The 23,479-nt window shown below is 44.4% G+C and overlaps 2 protein-coding genes across 4 annotated transcripts in view; both read left to right on the forward strand.

The window, feature by feature from the left end:
• Window positions 1–23,479, forward strand: part of RPS4X (ribosomal protein S4 X-linked) — a 236,677-nt gene that overhangs the window by 196,034 nt on the left and 17,164 nt on the right. The gene's annotated exons all lie outside the window — the stretch shown is intronic.
• CITED1 (Cbp/p300 interacting transactivator with Glu/Asp rich carboxy-terminal domain 1) lies at window positions 781–6,141 on the forward strand. 3 transcript variants are annotated; one of them, XM_055564960.1, is made up of 3 exons: window positions 781–917; window positions 4,835–4,959; window positions 5,538–6,141. In XM_055564960.1, the coding sequence occupies exons 2-3, from the start codon at window positions 4,900–4,902 to the stop codon at window positions 6,063–6,065; spliced, it is 588 nt and encodes a 195-aa protein (XP_055420935.1). In that variant the 5' UTR covers window positions 781–917; window positions 4,835–4,899; the 3' UTR covers window positions 6,066–6,141. The 3 variants fall into 3 exon arrangements, with proteins under 3 accessions (XP_055420935.1, XP_055420936.1, XP_055420934.1); XM_055564961.1 differs by lacking the exon at window positions 781–917 and adding an exon at window positions 1,103–1,448; XM_055564959.1 differs by lacking the exon at window positions 781–917 and adding an exon at window positions 1,961–2,104.

Here is a 23,479-nt window from a genome sequence, read left to right on the forward strand (position 1 = left end):
TGTTCTGGGCCTTTTGGCTGTGCCTTGTGAGCAGTACCTGGCCCCACGATCCTTGACCCATCGCCACGAAGCAACCTGCCAGCCTCCTTCAGCCCACAGGAGAGAATCCCTTGAAACTGATCCCAGCTCAGATCTTCGAGGAAAATAAATCACTGCTGCCAGCCAGCTTCCATGAAGCTCTGTCTGGAATCTGGCGACTTTAAGGGGAAAGGGACCCCTCAGCCTCAGCCTTTCAACAAGGGAGATGGTGCAGCCCAAAGCGGGCAGACAGGCTCCTAGAAAGTCCTGCACAAAACCCAAATTGTGGCCCTTGGGCCCCGTCCCGTGTGTGTCCCCTTCCCCCGGGTCATTTCCTGAGCCCATAACTCTCCTTTCAAACCCCCTGAAGCCCGCTCTGACCACCCTCTATATATAGGTCAGAAAACAGATACTAACAGCTCTCCCTCGCCTCAGCGAAATTACTAAGTGGAATTTATTGGGCAAGTCCATGCAGGGCGGTGGGGAGAGATTGTGCCCCGGGCCCGGGCCCCCTCCTGCTTTAGAAACGCAGGCGTCGGCCGGGGGCTCGGGGCTCGGGGCGACCACGGCCTGGGCCCGCCAGCTGCACCCCGGGAGCCGTGACCGGTCCCCGGCGCCGGCGGACCCGCGGGGCCGCTCGGACTCCGTTCCCCAGCCGGCCCTTCGCTTTCACACGATCCGCTGTGACTGCACCAGCTCGAGCGCCTTTAAAGGGCCACACACGCCAGCCGCCGCTATAAAATGGTCCCAGCGGCATAGCTGCAGAAGGGGCACCGCTGAGCTGCCGAGAGGAGGCTCGCTCCGCCCGGCTGCCCGCCCACAGACAGCCGGCGAGGGGTAGTTTCTGGCGAGGGGGAAAAAAGGGCTGAAGAAGGCGCAGCACCCGCTCTGGCCCTTGGGTGAGTATCCAGTTCAGATTTTGCCACCAACTCGCCCACGAGCCAGGACATGTGCTAATAATGCCCTGAGCCGGTTATAAAGACGTGGAAATTGGGGGGAGAGAGAAAAGGGGGGGAAAGGGTCTGTCCTTCCTGGGATTCCTAGCCGAGGCCAGCCTGCTGCCGTGTGCGTGTGCGTCAGGGCTCTCCGGGCAGCAATGGGGGCTTGAGAGCCGGTTCCCTCGCGCCGGGAAGGGAGCGCGGTGGCCGCCACCGCCCCGGAGTCAGGCGCCGAAGCTGCGGGCGGGCAGGCGGGCGGGCACGGGCGCTGGCTGGGGCTGCTTGGCGCGGCACGGTGCGGTGCGGCGGCGGCGCGGCGCGGCGTGGCGGTGCGGGCTTTTCCCAGGCGCCCCGGGGTCGGGTGGCACTGAGCGCGACCGGCTCGCGGCGGCGGTGGCGGCGTGCGTGCTAGGGGCTGGGGGCTCCGCCGCTGCGCCCGCGGCTCACCGGGCTCCGCGCTTCCCTCTCTCCAGGGCAGGCGGCTTCGCGGAGGTAAGCCGGGCCGCCCGGCAGGGCGCTGGGCTGGGCGGCGGGGCCGGGGACTCCTGCTGAGGGGGCGCGGGGAGTGAGCGGGGGCCCGGCTGGCTGTGGGGCTCTGGGGGACTTATTTTCTGTTTGGAAGCTGCTCTGCTGAGAGCGGAGGGGCCGCCACCCGCCCGCCCTCCAGCCAGCGTGCCGGTTCGCTCGCCAGCGCGCGCGTCTGCCGGCCAGCCGGGCCGAGCGCCCGCTTCTCCCCGGGAGACAGCAGCACCTTTTCTCCCCGCGCCCGCGCTTTCTCAGGCTTGGCTTCCACCGACTTTGCTAATCGCCCGGACCGCATCTGGACGCTCCGGCTCTAGGGCTGCACAAAGCTCAGGTTTCCTTCAGGGGCTGAAGGCGAGAGGGGCTTTTCGGGCCGAGTTCAGCGGAATTGAGGGATGGAAGTTAGCGAATTCGGGCAACTTGCCTTTACTGCCCAGTCGACCTCTGCTCTCCCCCACACTCACGCCCCCACACACGCCCCCACACGCACACACCCCTCTGCCTATAAATGCCAGTGGCTGGGCTGGGCCGCTCACGGAGTCCCAGCCTCAGCGAGCTCAGGACTTGGAGGAAGACAGATCTGGCTGCGAATCCCGGCTCGCCACTTTCTAGCGCTGTGACCTTGGGCAAGTTACCGAACCTCTCTCACTCTTCTCGTAGCTGAGTGATAGCACTGACCACAGGCGACTTGGCTCGGGGGTAGGCTCAGCCCGCGGCCCCGTCGGGTGCTCAGCCGGCGCTCATGTGTTGGTGAGGCGCGGGAGTGGCCGCAGCCCGCGCCGCCGGAGTGCATCTCCGCGCGCGGCAGCACTGCGGGGCCCTAAACTCGCCAGCGAGGCCGAGACCCCGCCTGTCCATCCCGTCTCCACTATCGGTTCCTGATACGGCACTCGCGGGAACTGACGCTCGGGGCCTTGGTGGCCCGGGTGCTCGCTCCCCACAGTGCAGGGATGCTCCCGGCCGCCCTCAGCTCCCGCGGCTCCACCTGGGATGTGGCGAGGAGGGCGGCCAAGCTGTCCGCAAACATCGGGCCTTTAGTTTTCAGGTGGTGAAATTGACTAGCCTGGTTAGATCGCATCCAAATCAAGTCGCAGTAGTTTGGATTTTTAAATTTCTCCTGAGTGAGAAAATAGCAATCGAAATGGAGCCATCCAGTTGGTGCCATTTTAACTTTTGGTCCCCCAACAGGTCAAAGACGCGGGCCCCCCTACCTGTCTTTCGACCTCTCTCTTCTTCCTCTCCCTTTCCCATCCCCATCTAGGCGGGAGGGGGCTTCTGACCCACGGGAAACTCTGTGACGAAGAGCGGGCGGCGGGACCGGGAACTGGTGGCCGGGGCCAGCGAGGCACCGGCGGGCAAGAAGGCACTTGTTGCTCTGGGTTGCCCAGCCGCCTCTCGCAGCCGTTTCGCAGCGGTCAGCTCGCGGCTTGGAGAGTGAGCTGGGACGTTTCCTCGCTGCCAAGTTTTGTCTTCGAATTGGCTGGGTGGCAGAGGGGAGACAGAAAGTCGGGGAAGCAAGGGTAAGGATTCCGATCGAAATGTGGTTGCCTCTTTAAACGGATTCAACAATACTTACTGAGCACCTACCGAGCATAGACCCAGGTCGAGGGTCAGGGCTGGTGGAGGGGAAGGCGGCGATGGGAGGCAACAGATCTGAATGGAAACTACGTCCTGCCTAAGGGAGTGCAACAGCCTGAAGGGGGAGACGTGGTAAAATGGTCTTCCCCAGGAACATACTTTTTTTCTCCTTCTCTCTCTCTGTTTTTCTTCTTTCTCCCCCCACCCCCACTTCTGTTTCCTTTTGTTTTTGCTGCCTGTGGGGTTTTCTTTTTTTTCCCTTATATATGGTTCAGGTAACGGGTAGCATAAAGAAAGAAGAAAAGCTGGATATACACAAGAAAAGATGGACAGCCACCCCCCACCCAGACATTTTTCTTAGGACATGAAAATTGCTTGATAGTGAAGGTGCAGGGCTCTTGAAGACGACCTGAATTAGATTCCTTGTCTTGTGGTCACTGGCTTGAAATATTTTCGGGTTGCCTCACAGAAGAAACAGGACTCCAATCAAGCAGTGGTGATGGACCCAGCAACTGATTGTTTTCTCATGTTTCTCCCCCTTCTTCCTTTTTCTATTTTTCTTGCCTCCCTCCCCTACCAGTAAGTGGTGCAAAGATGAGAGAGGTAGTAAGTGGCCACTTTCTAGAAGTGTCTGAGCGGATTCTTAATGACCACTGAGGGGAGGGAAGTGTCACAGAGAACTCTAACCTTGCTGGAAAGATTAGAGACTCTTTAAGATCCTGAAGATTCTTTGAGCCAAGAGACATTTATAAATGTAAAATTTTACATCTCTAATTCATCATAAAGGCTAGAATATATGGGGCTTAAAAAAAAAAAGCTTCTCGGAAAATAACAAGAGTTTTTAGAGATTTTTAAAAAATATTTTCTGGTTTGGAGAGATTCTTTCCCCCTCATCCCCTTATCTTATTCCTTTGGCATTTGAACTAGGGGATAATTTCTTCAGAAGCCATTTGAATCATTCTAGGTATGATATCTTGGCCAGTGGTCACATGAGGCATGTGGGCACAGGAGTGCTGGATCCTACCTGATGGGAAATCCATGGAACCTCTGTGCCTCTGTTTCCTTCTGGGAAGAATTATATCCACCTGCCACTACAAATGAGTGTGGCTGAGCTCAGAGCAGGTGTCCTGGGAAAGCCAAGTGCCACCAGGGCTGTCTTGGAGGGGACTTGCAGTGTGGAGGAACTTGAGACATCCCTAGCTGCTCTCTGGCTGCTTCAGAACCCCCAGGCTACCATAATCAGCCCCATTCTCTCACACAAAACCATGCCTAAGGCAGAACTTTGGACCTCATGACATTTGCTGTGGGGACCTCTTCTTTCTCTGGGTGGCAGCCACCAGCTTTTTAGTCGTCCTCACCCTGACTCCTTTCCACTTTCTCCCAGTTCCAATGGAGTCCACAGCTCTCTGGCCTGAGTGCCAGTGGCCAGTTGAGAGTGTGCTATGTACTCAGGGACATTATTGTCCTTGGAATCAGAAAGAGTGCCCCCTGCACTGGTGGCATGGACATCACTTGCATGAGGAAATAGTCAAGTGTGTCCTCTCTTGGCGATGTGGGTAGCTGGCTGTCCAGGCAGCACCTGGCCAAATCAAGCATCTTTCCCACCTCAGGCAAAAGTTCCAGCAGAGATCCTCTGCTCAGGTAGTCTCTGGTCTTGGCTCTAACCCATCACCATCCTTGCCTTGTAGCTGTGTGGAATGGCCCAGCATCCGGCTTTGCTATTACTTTCTTGGTCAATAAAGCCTTTGCCCTTATTACCACTTCTCCTTCACATACAGCACAACAGCTCCAGCTGGCAGCATCACCTCCCACCAATTTATCCAACTTCTGCCAAGACTCTGAAATGCCAACTATGTCGAGGCCTGCACTTGATGTCAAGGGTGGCACCTCACCTGTGAAGGAGGTAACTTTTGCCATTTTACAGATGGAGACACTGGAGTGGGAAAGATGACGTGGTCTGGGGCCACGTGGTAGGTCCTCCTTGCTGTGGTGTCTGGTGTCCTTTAGTAGACTGGAGACAGCAGAGCTTGCTCAGGGGAGAATGAAAATGGCTTCTTCCTAAATATGGTCACTTGGAACCCACTAGGGGTATTGAAAGATGGCAGACAGAGAAGCAGAATTGGAAAAGATCGCTCCATTGTCTCAATGGATTAAAGTGAGACTGAGAAGAGGGGGAAAATGAGACCCCTTTTGTAGAATGGTGAGCTGAAGGTAGAGTCGAGAGGAGATGAAAGCAGTGAACTCCTTTAAGATGGTGGGTGTCCAGAATGAAGACTTAGACCTGAACACAGTGCTTGGAGCCACAGTGGCAAAAGAATACTTGAGCCCAACTTGAACTAGGAAAGGAGCCTACCTTTCTAGGGGGCCTTCTTGCTACTTCCCCACCACTAGCCCCCGATGAAACACTTCTGAGGCCTGATGAATGGTGAGGAACAAAATGTAGAGCAGGGGTACCATGCTGTGCCTTTCTCTGTCTTCTAGAATGCCAACCCAGAGATGAACTCTCTGGCCTACTCTAACCTGGGGGTGAAAGATCGCAAAGCGGTGGCCATCCTGCACTACCCCGGGGTAGCCTCGAATGGAACCAAGGCCAGTGGGGCTCCCACTAGTTCCTCGGGATCTCCATCTCCAATAAGCTCTCCTACTGCCACCCCTCCCACTAAACCCCCACCCTTCAACCTGCACCCTGCCCCTCACCTGCTGGCCAGTATGCAGCTGCAGAAACTAAATAGCCAGTATCATGGGATGGCTGCTGCCACTCCGGGCCAACCCGGAGAGGCAGAGCCCCTGCCAAACTGGGGCTTTGGGGCTCAGGCTGGGGGGGCGGGATCACTCTCTCCTTCTGCTGGTGCCCAGAGCCCTGCCATCATCGATTCAGACCCGGTGGATGAAGAGGTGCTGATGTCGCTGGTGGTGGAACTGGGACTGGACCGGGCCAATGAGCTTCCGGAGCTGTGGCTGGGGCAGAATGAGTTTGACTTCACGGCAGACTTTCCATCTGGCAGCTGATGCCAATTGTTCCTAAAGATGGAGGAATAAAGCCACCAATTCTGTTGTAAATAAAAATAAAAGTTACTTGCAAAGAGACGGGCCTACTGGAGGTGTTCTTCATTGAGGTCTAAATGGATGTGGCACGGTCCAATGTTCTTTTAACAATTATGAGACTCATGATGAGGTTGTCGGTGGATAGCTGGGAGGGAACTTGGTTGGATGGGAGGAAAGGGAAAGACTGAGGCTGAGGGTGTGGTGGGGAATGCTACTCACTGAATTCCTACTTCAGGAGCCCAAGTACCTAGTCTCAGTGCCCTAAGACCACAGGAACACCATCCTATTCAAGGTTGATGACAGGGGCTGGTTGGGAGCATTCTTGGAAAAAAAGACTGATCCAGACCCTTCTACAGCCTCCTCACCTTGTACATCCAAGTCTAAAAGGTTGCCCTCGCCACATGGCACATGCTTCACCAACTCAAGAGCCACCCCACTTACTCTCTAGCCCCTATCCAGTTGATGCATTAAGGCTACTCCTTTGCCTTTTTGCCCAAGGCAGTAGGTATGACCCAAGAAGGAGCCTATGACCTGGGAGCTCAGATTTCTCTTGAAAATTGCAAAAGCTACAGACCATTAAACTGAGATTCTAGATGACTTGAAATCCCTCAGACAGTTGCACAACCCCTACTTCCATGCCTGGGACACTCTGAGCAGGTCTAAATGTCCCCTAACTCTCGCCTCCCTGGCCCACACTGTATGGGGACAGCTTGTTTCTGTGGGCTGGCTTCTCCATCTTAGAGACATAGATCATGCCTGGGCTCAATAAGGTCAACCTTTGAGGATATAGCTGTTGCCCTTAGATTAACTGCTGAGGAGGCAGTGGCTTTAGAAGAATTCCAAGTGACAAAACTGGAGCATTGAACTGGATCCCAGCCTTGAGCTGTGGGGGAGGGGAGGGCGGGCTATGGCGCTGGTGTGCAATCCAGCCCTGTCCTCATGTTGACACAATCCAAGAGTCTAGAGACTCCTCTACCCACGTTTCAGACTCCCGGAGACATTCTTCCATGGACATTGTGAAAACTAATCAGCTTTTTAGGACTAGCATGGGGCCCGTCCCTTAGCAAATGCTTTCGAAGGAGCCCACCAAGAGAAGCAAGGTAATGGATTCAGCATTCCCTGAGCATCTGCTCTGGGTCAGGCACTCTGCTAGGCACCAGGAGCATAAGTTAAAGTTAGTACCTTTGAAGGGGTCCCCCATCTACATGGAGAAAGGCATCAACAAATTACATAAAACAGTATTTCCTATAACACAGGGGAGCATCCTATTCGATCCCAGAACAGGAAACAGCTCCATCTGCCTGGGAAGTCTGGGGAAGGCTTCCTAGTATTGAACTAGTTCATTTGTTTGTTTTATATCTCACAAGTAATAAATACATGATCCAATCTCTTTGTGAAAAGTAGAAACTCTACAGATAAGGCCAAAATACCCTTTGACCAGCTCTCTCCCTCAATCCTGATTGCCTCTTGCCCTCCACAGAGGTAGCAACTGCTTATCTGTTTGTGGTGTATCCTCCATGGCCTTGCTGTATGTCTTTACACAGAGACTTTACCCACAGAAACAATTGGGTTTAAAAACAAGAGCAGAGTCAACCAAGGAAAAAATGAGTGAGGGGAAAAGCTGTTATGTAAGTGCATGTTTATGAAAGGGGCTGCACATGCTACAAAACAGGAGTTCAGCAAGCAGGGTCACAGGGCCAGAGCAGGTTTGTGAGCAGGCAGGGCTCAAAGGGCCTTCTAGGCCAAGCTGAGAGCGTGACTTTCCCCTTGGTACCACCAATCCTGTGGTTTGTGGAGTCTCTCTGGAAATTTGTAAGAAAGCAAAGACTTAACCAACTTTGATTTTTAGAATGATTCTGCTGAAGGTGGATGGCTGGATTCATTTAAGGCTGTGAACAGGGAAACATGGGGTCCTAGGAGTCGGGGGGTGGGGCAGGATGAGGGTGTGGGGTGGTAATTGTTTATTGCTGGAGAAGGGCCATGATGGAATGTGTGTGTGTGTGTGTGCGTGCGCGCACTCGCACACTAAGTCGCTTCAGTCATGGCCAACTCTTTGCAACCCTATGGACCATATGCCACCAGGCTCCTCTGTCCATGGGGGCGGGGGAGGGGACATCAAAGAGTACCTTCGGGGGAGGGCAGGGAAGCCTCTGCCCCTGCCCTGCCATTTTATGTTTAGGCCTCTCACAACAAGACCAGGCACATTCTTCTCTCTCTCCAGGAGATTCCAGAGCCAACACCAAGTCTCACCCTGGGCCATGCCCTGGGGGTTAGAAAACGAGGCTCCCAGATGCACACAGGTAAAGCAATATTGCCTACCCACAAGGAGCTTGTAGCCTGGGAGCAGATGGGGATGTGTAAGCAAGAGTGCCTCCTAGAGTTCAGGAGCTGAGCTGCTCCCTGGGGACAAATGAGGGGGATTCTGTTCCTATTCTCAATGAACTCACAGTCCAGTGGCAGAGGCGGGCATGGCCTCAAAGGGTGAACTATATTTCCATAAGCCATCAATTCTGGTGGGAGAGTAAGGAGAGGGCATGACCTCCAGGCACAAGGAACAATTAGTTCAGCTCAGTCGCTCAGTCATGTCCGACTCTTTGCAACCCCATGGACTGCAGCACGCCAGGCTTCCCTATCCATCACCAACTCCGGGAGCTTACTCAAACTCATGTCCATTGAGTTGGTGATGCCATCCAACCATCTCATCCTCTGTCGTCCCCTTCTCCTCCCACCTTCAATCTTTCCCAGCATCAAGGTCTTTTCCAATGAGTCAGTTCTTCGCATCAGCTGACCAAAATATTGGAGCTTCAGCATCAGTCCTTCCAATGAATATTCAGGACTGATTTCCTTGAGGATGGACTGGTTGGATCTCCTTGCTGTCCAAGGGACTCTCAAGACTCTTCTCCAACACCACAGTTCAAAAGCATAAATTCTTCAGTGCTCAGCTTTCTTTATAGCCCAACTTTCACATCCATACATGACTACTGGAAAAACCATAGCTTTGAGTAGATGAACCTTTGTTGGCAAAGTAATGTCTCTGTCTTCTAATATGTTGTCTAGGTTGGCCATAACTTTTCTTCCAAGGAGCAAACATCTTTTAATTTCATGGCTGCAGTCACCATCTGCAGTGATTTTGGAGCCCCCCAAAATAAAGTCTATCACTGTTTCCATTGTTTCCCCATCTATTTGCCATGAACTGATGGGACCAGATGCCATGATCATTGTTTTCTGAATGCTGAGTTTTAAGCCAACTTTTTCACTCTCCTCTTTCACTTTCATCACAAGGCTCTTTAGGTCTTTGCTTTCTGCCATAAGTGTGGTGTCATCTGCATATCTGAAGTTATTGATATTTCTCCCGGCAATCTTGATTTCAGCTTGTGCTTCATCCAGCCCAGCATTCCTAATGATGGACTCTGCATATAAGTTAAATAAACAGAGTGACAATATACAGCTTTGAAGTACTCCTTTCCTGATTTGGAACCTGTCTGTTTGTTCCATGTCCAGCTCTAACTGTTGCTTCTTAACCTGCATACAGATTTCTCAAGGGACAATTAGAGCTCAAATTAAAAGATAAAATCAGAACATGGTGTAAACCAGAAAGAAATGTTATGAAGCCCATGGCTTTTTCAGTAAAATTCAGCAGCTTGACTTCCTTGAAGGGCAGAGGACTGAGAGAAGGTAAGTTGGAATCAGACCTTGTAGTCGTTTCTACTTTATTCCACGGGTGAGGGAAGTATCATTCCACAAACATGGACTGAGCACCTACTGTGTACCAGGCACACACAAAACAGTGGGGAATAGGCAATGAGCTCATTGCCCTTGCTTGAAGTTTAGCAAGGAGATCAACAACAGTTAAATAATTTTGCAGATCATTAAAACCACGAATTATGAGAAGTGACACAAGAAAAGGTACAGGTGCTATGAAAGAGTATAATAAGGGACTTAATTTCTTTTTTAAAATTTTTATTGAAATATAATTGACTTATAATCTGTTAATTTCAGTTGTACAGCAAAGTAATTCAGTTATATATATATATGCTATGCTATGCTAAGTCACTTCAGTCGTGTCCGACTCTGTGCGACCCCATAGACAGCAGCCCACCAGGCTCGCAGGTCCCTGGGATTCTCCAGGCAAGAACACTGGAGTGGGTTGCCATTTCCTTCTCCAATGCGTGAAAGTGAAGTCACTCAGTCGTGTCTGACTCCTAGCGACCCCATGGACTGCAGCCTACCAGGCTCCTCCGTCCATGGGATTTTCCAGGCAAGAGTACTGGAGTGGGGTACCATTATATATATATATATATATATATATATATATATATATACATTTCAGATTCTTTCCCCCTATAAAGTTATTACAAGATACTGAGTAGAATTCCTGTGCCATATTGTAGGTTTTTGTTGGTTATCCATTTTACACATAGTAGTGTGTATATGTTAGTCCCAAACCCCTAATTTATCCCTGCCCCTCTTTCCCGTTTGTTTTCAACAGTCTGTGGGTCTGTTTCTATTTTGTAAATAAGTTCATTTGCATAATTTTTTTTCAGATTTCACATTTAAGTGATATCATATGATATTTGTCTTTATCTGTCTGACTTACTTCACTTAGTATAATAATTTCTAGGTCCATCCATGTTGCTGCAAATGGGGAACTTAATTTCAACTGCAGTATCCAAGAGGGCTTCTGAAGGTTTTGAATGAAGGAGTGTTGTGGTCAAAGTGTGCATGAGGAAAATGAAGGGTACATGACCAATTGAAATTATGATGATGCTAGAAAGCTGTTACAATGATCCAAACAAAAAAGTAACAGACAGGAAATTAGCCTATGATGAAAAGTAGCATTTCAATGGGGAGTTGTTGTTCAATGAGTATAGAGCTTCACTTTTGTAAAATCAGAAACATTCTAGAAATCTGTTGCACAACATTGTAATAACACTACTAATCTGCACACTTAAAAATGGTTAAGGTGGAAATTCCCTGGTGGTCCAGACTTGGCATTTTCGCTGCTGTGGACCCAGATTCAATCCTGGGAACTAAGGGAAGTAAGATCCCATAAGCTGCATGGTGCAGCCAAAAAAAAGGAGGGAGGGGGGTTAAGATGGTCAATCTTTCTGTGTTTCTTCCCACAATTTTTGAGTTAGTATTTCCAAGTAGAGAGAAAATGAGGAAACATTCAATAAATTCTTTGGGACAACTGGATACATTATCTCATACTTAACACCACAATGAATTCGATAGACAAAGATTTAAAACAAAAAAATGAAACTATAAAAATACTAGAAGAAAATATGAAGGGATTTAAAAAGAAAATTTGATATGAAGAGACTTTTCCAAGAATGACACAAAACCCCTACATTGTAAAAAAAAAAAAAAAAGTGTATGGCAAAAAAAGAAAAAGAAACATTAAAAGGTAAATTAAAAGATAAACAATAAACCTGAGAAAATATCTGCAACTCATAATGAAAATGAAAACTCTTACAAATCAAAGCACCAAAGACCACCAGTTCAGTTCAGTCGCTCAGTTGTGTCTGACTCTTTGCGACCCCATGAATCGCAGCACACCAGGCCTCCCTGTCCATCACCAACTCCCTGAGTTCACTCAGACTCAAGTCCATCGAGTCAGTGATGCCATCCAGCCATCTCATCCTCTGTCGTCCCCTTCTCCTCCTGCCCCCAATCCCTCCCAGCATCAGAGTCTTTTCCAATGAGTCAACTCTTCACATGAGGTGGCCAAAGTACTGGAGCTTCAGCTTTAGCATCATTCCTTCCCAGGGCTGATCTTCAGAATGGACTGGTTGGATCTCCTTGCATTCCAAGGGACTCTCAAGAGTCTTCTCCAACACCACAGTTCAAAAGCATCAATTCTTCGGCGCTCAGCCTTCTTCACAGTCCAACTCTCACATCCATACATGACCACAGGAAAAACCATAGCCTTGACTAGACGGACCTTTGTTGGCAAAGTAATGTCTCTGCTTTTCAATATGCTATCTAGGTTGGACATAACTTTCCTTCCAAGGAGTAAGTGTCTTTTAATTTCGTGGCTACAGTCACCATCTGCAGTGATTTTGGAGCCCAGAAAAATAAAGTCTGACACTGTTTCCACTGTTTCCCCATCTATTTCCCATGAAGTGATGGGACCAGATGCCATGATCTTCGTTTTCTGAATGTTGAGCTTTAAGCCAACTTTTTCACTCTCCACTTTCACTTTCATCAAGAGGCTTTTTAGTTCCTCATCACTTTCTGCCATAAGGGTGGTGTCATCTGCATATCTGAGGTTATTGGTATTTCTCCCGGCAATCTTGATTCCAGCTTGTGTTTCTTCCAGCCCAGCGTTTCTCATGATGTACTCTGCATAGAAGTTAAATAAGCAGGGTGACAATATATAGCCTTGACGTACTCCTTTTCCTATTTGGAACCAGTCTGTTGTTCCATGTCCAGTTCTAACTGTTGCTTCCTGACCTGAATACAGATTTCTCAAGAGGCAGATCAGGTGGTCTGGTATTCCCATCTCTTTCAGAATTTTCCACAGTTTATTGTGATCCACACAGTCAAATGCTTTGGCATAGACAATAAAGCAGAAATAGATGTTTTTCTGGAACTCTCTTGCTTTTTCCATGATCTAGCGGATGTTGGCAGTTTGATCTCTGGTTCCTCTGCCTTTTCTAAAACCAGCTTGAACATCAGGAAGTTCACGGTTCACATATTGCTGAAGCCTGGCTTGGAGAATTTGGAGCATTACTTTACTAGCATGTGAGATGAGTGCAATTGTGCGGTAGTTTGAGCATTCTTTGGCATTGCTTTTCTTTGGGGTTGGAATGAAAACTGACCTTTTCCAGTCCTGTGGCCACTGCTGAGTTTTCCAAATTTGCTGGCATATTGAATGCAGCACTTTCACAGCATCATCTTTCAGGATTTGAAATAGCTCAACTGGAATTCCATCATCTCCACTAGCTTTGTTCATAGTGATGCTTCCTAAGGCCCACTTGACTTCACATTCCAGCATGTCTGGCTCTAGGTAAGTGATCACACCATCGTGATTATCTTGGTTGTGAAGATCTTTTTTGTACAGTTCTTCTGTGTATTCTTGCCACCTCGTCTTGATATCTTCTGCTTCTGTTAGGTCCATACCATTTCTGTCCTTTATTGAGCCCATCTTTCCATGAAATGTTCCCTTGGTATCTCTAATTTTCTTGAAGAGATCTCTAGTCTTTCCCATTCTGTTGTTTTCCTCTATTTCTTAGCATTGATCACTGAGGAAGGCTTTCTTATCTCTTCTTGCTATTCTTTGGAACTCTGCATTCAGATGCTTATATCTTTCCTTTTCTCCTTTGCTTTCACTTCTCTTCTTTTCACAGCTATTTTAAGGCCTCCCCAGACAGCCACCAATTCAACATAAAAATGAGCAAATAATATCAACATGAAATACAGAAAAAAATTAAAATGACTTTAAAACTTATCAAAAGATGTTCAAATCCACTCATACTAAAAGAAATGTATTTTAAAACTACACTAGGGGACTTCTGGTTCCAGAGCAAAATGATGCAGTCTTACCTTTCTGTGTTCCTCTTCTTCAAATAGAACTACAGACGCTAGAAACTATTCAACAGTCAATGATGAAAGGACTCTTAAAGCAGGAAAGCAGGCTAGGAACTTCAGGACTTGAGGAATGACATAGTGAGTTTCCTATATTCTTTTTAGTCTTTCATAGACCCCTAACTAGGTGCCTGGAGAAGGAAATGGCAACCCACTCCAGTGTTCTTACCTGGAGAATCCCAGGGACGGGGGAGCCTGGTGGGCTGTCATCTCTGGGGTCGCACAGAGTCAGACACGATTGAAGCGACTTAGCAGCAGCAGCAGCAACTAGGTGCCAAAGAGGCGGACAACCCCAAGCCAACAGCTACACATACACAAACACACACACACAATGGGAAATGAGAAGCCCAACAAAGATCTAGTGGGGGGACCTAAACTCTACTCCACAACCAGAGCTCCAGTGGATGATGGTCTGACCTGCTTGCAGCAGCAAAGTTCTGGGCTGTCTCAGTCCCCACTCCAGAACTGAAAAGCCAACAGGAAGCCTGCTTTGCTTTTGGTAGCAGCATCCCTAAAACTTCCTACCCTCCACTTTCTACCCTCCACAGTGGCAAAAGGAGACCCAGATACAGTGACTTCAGCAACTTCCTCTTCCCCCAGAAGATCACCCAGCAAAAATGAGTTGCTGCAGACAGCACCAGCAAGGATGAAGAACGAGCCCCATTGACAACAGAAGAATGAAGCAGACAAAAACAGCATTGCAAGGGTGTGCAAAACTAGACTGTCACTGGAACTACAACCCACAGAAGTAGACCAGAACATACATACTAAACCTAAATAGTACAACTTCCTACTAAAATAGAAGATTGAAATGGGATCAGGGGTCTCCTAACATAACCAAAATTTCCAGGATACAATAGAAAATCACTCATTTCCTGGCAAGAGCCAGGAAAACCACAATTTTAATGAGAAAAGACAGTCAAGTGACACCAATACCAAGATGAATGAGATGTTGGAATTACCTGACAAGGTTTTAAAGAAGGTGTCATAGAAAGGCTTCAACGAGTAATTACAAATTTATTTGAAATAAATAAAAATTGAAAGTTTCAACAAAGAAATACAAGTTATTAAAAAAGAATTAAGTGGAAATTATAGAATGAAAGAAAAATAACTGAAGGAAAAAGACTCACTGGATAGACTCAGTAATGGAGTGGAAGGAAGTAGAGGATAGAATTAGTGACCTTGAAGACAGATCAAGAGAACTTAGTCAATCTGAACTCACTTAAACACCAGTAAGCTATGATAAGTTATATGTGTTTATGACACTATTTAGAGCAAGTACTAAGAAAACTATGAAAAGCAATATATATATATTCAGAATCATTATAAGTAAATTCAGATGGAACTGTAAAATATGTTCAAGTAACTCACAGGGATGCAAGGAAAAACAAAAGATATTATAAGTCAGCTAAACTTCAAATTAACAAATAAATTACTTGAACAAACAAAAGAATGAGAAACAGAAAAGAATCAAACATCTGACTTAAGCCTTGACACATTAATAATCATTTAAATGTAAGTAGACTGATGGCACCCCACTCCAGTACTCTTGCCTGGAAAATCCCATGGACGGAGGAGCCTGATAGGCTGCAGTCCATGAGGTCACTAAGAGTCGGACATGACTGAGCGACTTCACTTTGACTTTTCACTTTCATGCATTGGAGAAGGAAATGGCACCCCACTCCAGTGTTCTTGCCTGGAGAATCCCAGGGACGGGGGAGCCTGGTGGGCTGCCGTCTATGGGGTCGCACAGAGTCAGACACGACTGAAGCGACTTAGCAGCAGCAGCAGCAGCAGACTAACTATACCAATTAAAAGAAACAGATGAGTGGATAAAAAAAAAAAAAAAACACACAACCCCACAACCCAACTATACACTGTCTACAAGAAACAAAGGAACATAAGTAGGTTGAAAGTAAAAGGATGAAAAAAAGATACATGATGCAAATATTAATTATTATCAATTATTTTTGGCCACCCATCTTGTGAGATCTTAGTTGCCCAACCAGAGATTGAACGTCCTCAGCAGTGAGAGCATGGAGTCCTAACCACTGAACCACCAGGGAATTCCCAATATAATTTTTTAAAAGCAGAAGGGGCTATACTAGACTTCAGGGCAAAGAAAATTACTAGGGACAAAGAGAGACTCTACATAATGTTAAAAGGATTAATCCACCAAGAAGACATAACAATCCTACACGTGTACGCACTGACAACAAAGCTTCAAAATACATAAAGCAAAAACTAAGAGCTCTACAAGGCAAGAGACAGATCTGAAACAAGAGTTGTAGAATTTAACACACTCTCAGCAACTGACAGAACAACTAGACAAGTTCAGCAAAGATATAGAACCTGACTACACTACTGATCAAGAGGATCTAATTGCCATTTATAGAATCCTCACCCAACAACAGAGGAATACATATTATTTTCAAATGCTCATGGAGTATTGACCAAGATAGACCATACCCTGGTCATAAAACAAAATTTATTAAATGTGAAAGAACTGAAATAATACAGAGCATGTTCTCTGGCTATAATAAAATCAATCTAGAAAATATGACAAAGATAACAGGAAAATCACCAAATACATAGAAACTAAACAACATACTTCTAAATAATCTATGGATCAAAAAGTAAATCTTGAAGGAAAACTTTAAAAAAAACATACTGAGCTGAATGAAAATGAGAATATGATATATCAAAATTTGTGGAGCATAGCTAAAGTTAAGAGGGAAACTTATAACAGTAAATGCCTCCATTAGAAAAAGAGGGAAGGTTTCAAACCAATGCTCTAAATTCCTACCTCAAGAACCAAGAAAAGTTAGAACAAAATAAACCCAAACTAAGCAGAAAAAAAGGAAATAATAAAGATAAGAACAGAAATCAGTGAAAACAAAAACAATAGAGAAAATCAATGAAACAAAAAGCTAGTTCTTCAGGGGAAAAAAATCAATAAAACTGAAAAATTTCTAGTAAGACTGACATCAGTGAAAAGGGAGAAAACATAAATTATTAATCTCAGGAATGAAACAGGGGCTATCACTACTGATTCTGAAGCTATTAAAGGGATAGTAAGGGAATACTATGAACAATTTCATGCTCATGAATTCAATGTAGAAGAAAAGGACTAATTCCTCAAAACCTAAAGCTACCAAAACTCAACCAAGATAAAATAGATAATCTTAATAGTCCTATAACCACTAATGCAATTGCATGTGATTAATTAAAGAGCTCCTGAAAAAGAAATCTCTAGGCCCAGATTTTTTCCACTGGACAAATTTATTAAATATTCAAAGAAACATTAACACCAATTTTACACAATGTCTTCCAGAAAATAAGAGGAGATACCTCTTAAATATTACCTTGATCCCCAAAACCAGACAAGGACAACACACACAAGAAGAAAACTGCAGACCAATATCTCTCCTGAACTTAAATTCAAAAATTCTAAACAAAAATTTATCAAATTCAATTTAATAATATATAAATATAATATGTCATGACCAAGTGAAAATTATTCTAGATAGATAAGGTTGATTCATCATTCAAAACTCAATCAATGTAATTTACCATATCAGCAAACTAAAGAAGAAAAAATATATGACCATATCAGTTAATGCAAAATAGTATCTGAAAAATCCAACACCAAGTCATTATTTAAAAGCAGAAACTAAATTTTCAGAACACTGTGAATAGAGGGGAATTTTCTCTACCTCATAAAGAGCATTAAAAAAAACAACCCTACACCTAGCCTTACACTTAATGGATAAAAACTAAATGCTTTCTCTCTAAGATAGGGAACAAGACAAGAATACACACTCATTGTTTTTATTCAACATAGCACTGGAAGTAAGTCAAATGCAGGTAAGCAAGAAAAAATAAATAAAAAGCATACAGATAGAAAGAAAAAAAGAAAGAAAAAAGGAAAGAAGGAAGAAAAAAATCTTTCCCTATTTGCAAATGATGATTGGCTATGTAGAAAATCCCAAGCAATTTACAGAAAAAACTCCTAGAACTAATAAGGGAGCTCAACAAGTTCAAAAGCTATACTATCAACACACAAAGGGCAAATACATTTTTATATACTAACAATAAACACACGCCAGCTGAAATTTAGGACTTGATAGTACCATTTACAATCACTAAATATACATCTACTTATGTATGAAACCTAGTCAGGAACTGTATGCTGAAAAGTTGTTACTGTTGTTCAGTCACTCAGTCATATCCAGCTCTTTGCAACCTCATGGACTGCAGCATGCCAGGCTTCCCTGTCCTTCACCATCTCCTGGAACTTGCTGAAACTCATATCCTTTGAGTCCATGATGCCATCTAACCATCTCATCCTCTGTCGTCCCCTTCTCCTGCCTTCAATCTTTCCCAGCATCAGGGTCTTTTCTAATAAATCAGCTCTTCACATCAGGTGGCCAAAGTATTGGAGCTTCAGTTTCAGCATCAGTCCTTCCAATGAATATTCAGAGTTGATTTCCTTTCGGATTCACTACTTTGAACTCCTTGCAGTCCAAGGGACTCCAACACAGCAGTTCAAAAGCATCAGTTCTTCGGTGCTCAGCTTTCTTTATAGTCCAACTCTCACATCCATACATGATTGCTGGAAAAACAATAGCTTTGACTAGATGGACCTTTGTTGGCAAAGCAATGTCTCTGCTGTTTAACATGTTGCTTAGGTTTCTCATAGCTTTTCTTCCAAGGAGCAAGCATCTTTTAATTTCATGGCTGCAGTCACCATCTGCAGTGATTTTAGAGCCCAAGAAAATAAAGTCCGCAACTGTTTCCACTGTTTCCCCATCTATTTGCCATGAAGTGATGGGACTGGATGTTTTTTTGAATGTTGAGTTTTAAGCCAGCTTTTTCACTCTCCTCTTTCACCTTCATCAAGAGGCTCTTTAGTTCCTCTTTACTTTCTACCATAAGGGTGTTGTCAGCTGCATATCTGAGGCTATTGATATTTCTCCTGGCAATCTAGAGATTTCTTCAAGAAAATTAGAGACTCCAAGAAAACATTTCATGCAAAGATGGGCACAATTAACACAGAAATGATATGGGCTGGATCTAACAGAAGCAGAAGTAATTAAGAAGACATGGCAAGAATACACAGACGAACTATACAAAAAAGATCTTCATGACCCAAATAACCACGATGGTGCGATCACTCACCTAGAGCCAGACATCATGGAGTGCAAAGTCAAGTGGGACTTGTAAGCATCAGTACGAACAAAGCTAGAGGAGGTGATGGAATTCCAGCTGAGCAATTTCAAATCCTAAAAGATGATGCTGTTAAAGTGCTGCACTCACTATGGCAGCAAATTTGGAAAACTCAGCAGTGGCCACGGGACTGGAAAAGGTCAGTTTTCATTCCGATCCCAAAGAAAGGCAATGCCAAAGAATGTTCAAACTACTGCAAAATTGCACTCATCTCACACACTAGCAAAGTAGTGCTCAACAATCTCCAAGCTAGGCTTCAATAGTACGTGAACCATGAACTTCCAAATGTTCAAGCTGGATTTAGAAAAGACAGAGGAACCAGAGATCAAATTGCCAACATCTGTTGGATCATAGAAAAAGCAAGAGAATTTCAGGAAAACATTTACTTTTGCTTCATTGACTACACGAAAGCCTTTGACTGTGTGGATCACAAAAAACTGTGGAAAATTCTTCAAGAGATTGGAATACCAGACCACCTGACCTGCCTTCTGAGAAATCTGTATGCAGGTCAAGAAGCAACAGGACATGGAACAATGGACTGGTTCCTAATTGGGAAAGGAGTACTTCAGGGCTGTATATTGTCACTCTGTTTATTCAACTTATATGCAGAGTACATCATGCGAAATGCTGGCCTGGAGGAAGCACAAGCTGGAATCAAGATTGCTGGGAGAAATATCAATAACCTCAGACATGCAGATGACACCACCCTTATGGCAGAAAGTGAAGAGGAACTAAAGAGCTTCTTGATGAAGGTGAAGAGGAGAGTGAAAAAGCTGGTTTAAAACTCAACATTCAAAAAATGAAGATCATGGCATTCGGTCACATCACTTCATGGCAAATAGATGGAGAAACAAAGGAAACCATGACAGACTTTATTTTCTTGGGCTCTAAAATCACTGCAGATGGTGACTGCAGCCATGAAATTAAAAGATGTTTGCTCCTTGGAAGAAAAGCTATGACTAACCTAGACAGCATATTAAAAAGCAGAGACATCACTTTGCTGACAAAGGTCCGACTAGTCAAAGCTATGGTTTTTCCAGTGGTCATATATGGATGTGAGAGTTGGACCATAAAGAAAGTTGAGTGCCGAAGAATTGATGCTTTTGAACTGTGGTATTGGAGAAGAGTCTTGAGAGTCCCTTGGACTGCAAGGAGATCAAACTAGTCAATCCTAAAGGAAATCAGTCCTGAATATTCACTGGAAGGACTGATGCTAAAGCTGAAGCTCCAATACTTTGGCCACCTGATGCAAAGAATGGACTCATTACAAAAAACCCTGATGCTGGAAAAGATTAAAGGCAGGGGAAGGGGACAACAGAGCATGAGATGGTTGGATAGCATCAGCGATTCGAGGGACATGAGTTTGAGCAAGCTCTGGGAAGTTGGTGATGGACAGGGAAGGCTGGCATGGTGCAGTCCATGGGGTCACAAAGGGTCGGACACGACTGAGTGACTGAACTGTACTGAATCTTGTGCTTCTGCTTGTGCTTCATCCAGCCCAGCATTTCGCACGATGTACTCTGCATGTAAGTTAAATAATCAGCATAACAATATACAACCTTGACATACTCCTTCCCCAGTTTGGAACCAGTCTGACTGTTACTTCTTGACCTGCATACAGGTTTTTCAGGAGGCAGGTAAGGTGGTCTGCTATTCCTATCTCTCTAAGAATTTTCCAGTTTGTTGTGATCCACATAGTCAAAGGCTTTAGTGTAGTCAATGAAGCAAATGTTTTTTTCCAAAATTCTTTTGCTGTTCTATGATCCAATGGATGTTGGCAATTTGATCTCTGTTTCCTCTGCCTTTTCTAAATTCAGCTTGAATATCTTGCAGTTCTCGGTTCACATATTATAGAAGCCGAGGTTGCAAGATTTTGAGCATGACCTTTGGAACATGACATGAGTGTAATTATGCGGTATTTTGAACATTCTTTGGCACTGTCCTTCTTTGGGATTGGAATGAAAACTGACCTTTTCCAGTCCTGTGGCCATTGCTGAGTTTTCCAAATTTGCTGGCATAGTGAGTGCAGCACTTTAATAGCATCATCTTTTAGGATTTGAAATAGTTCAGCTGGAATTCCATCACCTCCACTAGCTTTGTTCATAGTGATGCTTCCTAAGGCCCACTTGACTTCACACTCCAAAATGTCTGGCTCTAGGTAACATGCTGAAATTACAATATATTAATGAAAGAAATCAAAGAAGACCTAAATTGATTTAAAAATTTCATGTAATTTGTATAAAAATATCAGCAAGGTTTTTTTTTTTTTTTACATAATAATACTTACTTCAAAATATGCAGAGAAGGGCAAAGGAACCAGAGTGGCTAAAACAATTCTGTTAAAGAAGAATAAAGTAGGAAATTCCCTGGCAGTCCAATGGTTGGGATTCCACACTTTCACTAGCAAGGGCCTGGGTTACATCCTTGGTCAGGGAGCTAGGATTTGGGAGGTGCTTCTAAATAATAACAATAATAATAAAAAATAATAAAGTGAAAAGAATCACCTCAATCAATGTTAAGGCTTACTATATCACTACAGTAATTAAAAGATTGTGATACTGGTGGAAAGAGAGACAAATAGATAGATCAATGAAACAGAACAGAGAACCCAGAAATAGACTCACAGGAATATGACCAAATGATTTTTTGACAAAGGTGCTAAGCAGTTGAAAGGAGAAGGGATAGCTTTTTCAAAGAATGCCACTGGAGCAATTGAACATCATATCCAAAAATTAACTCAAATTGAAAATTGATTAGATTGTAAAACAAACTGTAGAACTTTTAGAAAAAAAACACAGGGACTTTCCTGGTGGTCCAGTGGCTAAGACTGCACTCCAAATTCATGAGGCCCAGGTTTGATCCCTGGTCAGGGAAGTAGATCCTACATGTCATAACTAAGAGTTCACAGGCCACAGTGAAGATCAAATATCCCATATGCTGCAACTAAGACCCAGTGCAACCAAATGAACAAACACTTTTTAGAAAAAAAAGGAAAAAAAAAACATAGAAGAAAATCTTCAAAGCCTAAGGTTAGGTGAAGAATTCTTACTTGACATCTAAAGCACAATCCATAAAAGGAAACATTGATCATTTCAACCTTGGCAAAAACAAAAACTTTTGTTCTGTGAAAGCCTGTGTGAAGAGGATGAAAAGACAAGCTATAGACTGGGAGAAGATAACTCGAAACCACCTATCTGACAAAGAACTAGTATCCAGATGACATGAAGCACTCTGAAAACTAGCAATATTATAAAGTAAAAAAAAATAATAATAATATTAAAGCAAAAAAAAAAAAAGAACGGTGAGCACAAAAAAAAAAAAAAAAAGAATCCTCCAAATGTGACAATAAAAAAAAAAAATCCAGTTAGAAAATGGGCAAAAGACATGCATGGACATTTCACTGAAGAGGATAAACAGATGGCAAGTGAGCACATGAAAAGATGTTCAGCCATTAGGGAAATGTCAATTAAAACTACAGTGAGATATTACTACACACCTGTCATAATGGCTAAAATTTTAAAAAGTAGTGACAATCCCAGATGCTGAGAAAGATGCAGAGAAACTGAACCACTCACACATTGCTGGTGGAAATGTTAACTGGTACAACCACTACCGCATAGAATATGGCAGTTTTAATCAAAGTAAACTATACAAAGTTGTACTCACCATACACCCCAGCAGTTGCAGTCTTGAGCATTTGTGTCAGAAATATGAAAACTTATGTTCACACAAAAACCTGTACACAAATGTTCGTAGCAGTTTTATTCCTAAAAGCCCCGAACAGGAACCACTCAGATACACTTCCTTGGGTTGAACAAACAGTGGCACATCCGTACTATGGAATACTATTCAGCAAAAAAAAAAAGAAACGAAGTAATGACCAACTTGGATAAACGTCTAGGAAATTATGCTGAATGAAATACAGCCAATCTTTAAAGGATACATACTACATGATTTCATGTATGTAACATCCATGAAATAAAAGAATTATAACAATGGAAAACAGAACACGGGAGGCTAAACAAGAGCATAGACAAACCCTGGAATTAGATTGGCTTCTAAATCCAGCTCCACAGTGAACTACCAAATATTTGGGTGAGTTGCTTAATTTCTTTGAGCCTTGATTTCCACATTCATAAAATGGTTTTCATTCATTTATTCAGTCAATCAACAAATGCTTAGTTCCAAGTGTTGAGGATAGCGGTGAACAAGAGAGACAAAAATCTTTGCTCTCATAAAGGTGACACTCTAGTGGGGAGAAGAAGGCAATAAATAAACATACTAATTAATATATATCAGCAAAGATGGTATTAATACTATCAGCAAAAGTAAAGCAAAGTGAGGCGAAAAAAGAGAAAGCATATAGAATATTTAGTACAATACTAGAACATAGAGGTAAAAGAATAAGAAGCATATGCAGTGCTTAGCATAGTGCTAGAAATAGTTAATGTTCAAAAAATACTAATTATTGTTATACATTGCTATTAACAATCAATAAAAATGTTATTTTTAAAGGTTTAAATGTTAGCAAGAGTGAAGGGAAATGAATACTCTCATAC

The sequence above is a fragment of the Bubalus kerabau genome, chromosome X (genome assembly GCF_029407905.1).
Source record: "Bubalus kerabau isolate K-KA32 ecotype Philippines breed swamp buffalo chromosome X, PCC_UOA_SB_1v2, whole genome shotgun sequence".
Lineage (NCBI taxonomy): Eukaryota > Metazoa > Chordata > Mammalia > Artiodactyla > Bovidae > Bubalus > Bubalus kerabau.

Bases quoted from the DNA above. Each gene is read 5' to 3' on its own strand.
- CITED1 (XM_055564959.1), top strand. From the start codon at position 1,987: ATGCCAGTGGCTGGGCTGGGCCGCTCACGGAGTCCCAGCCTCAGCGAG. The intron at 2,105-4,834 runs GCAAGTTACCGA...CTTCACATACAG, and splicing joins TTCTAGCGCTGTGACCTTGG to CACAACAGCTCCAGCTGGCA. The intron at 4,960-5,537 runs GTAACTTTTGCC...TCTGTCTTCTAG, and splicing joins GCACCTCACCTGTGAAGGAG to AATGCCAACCCAGAGATGAA.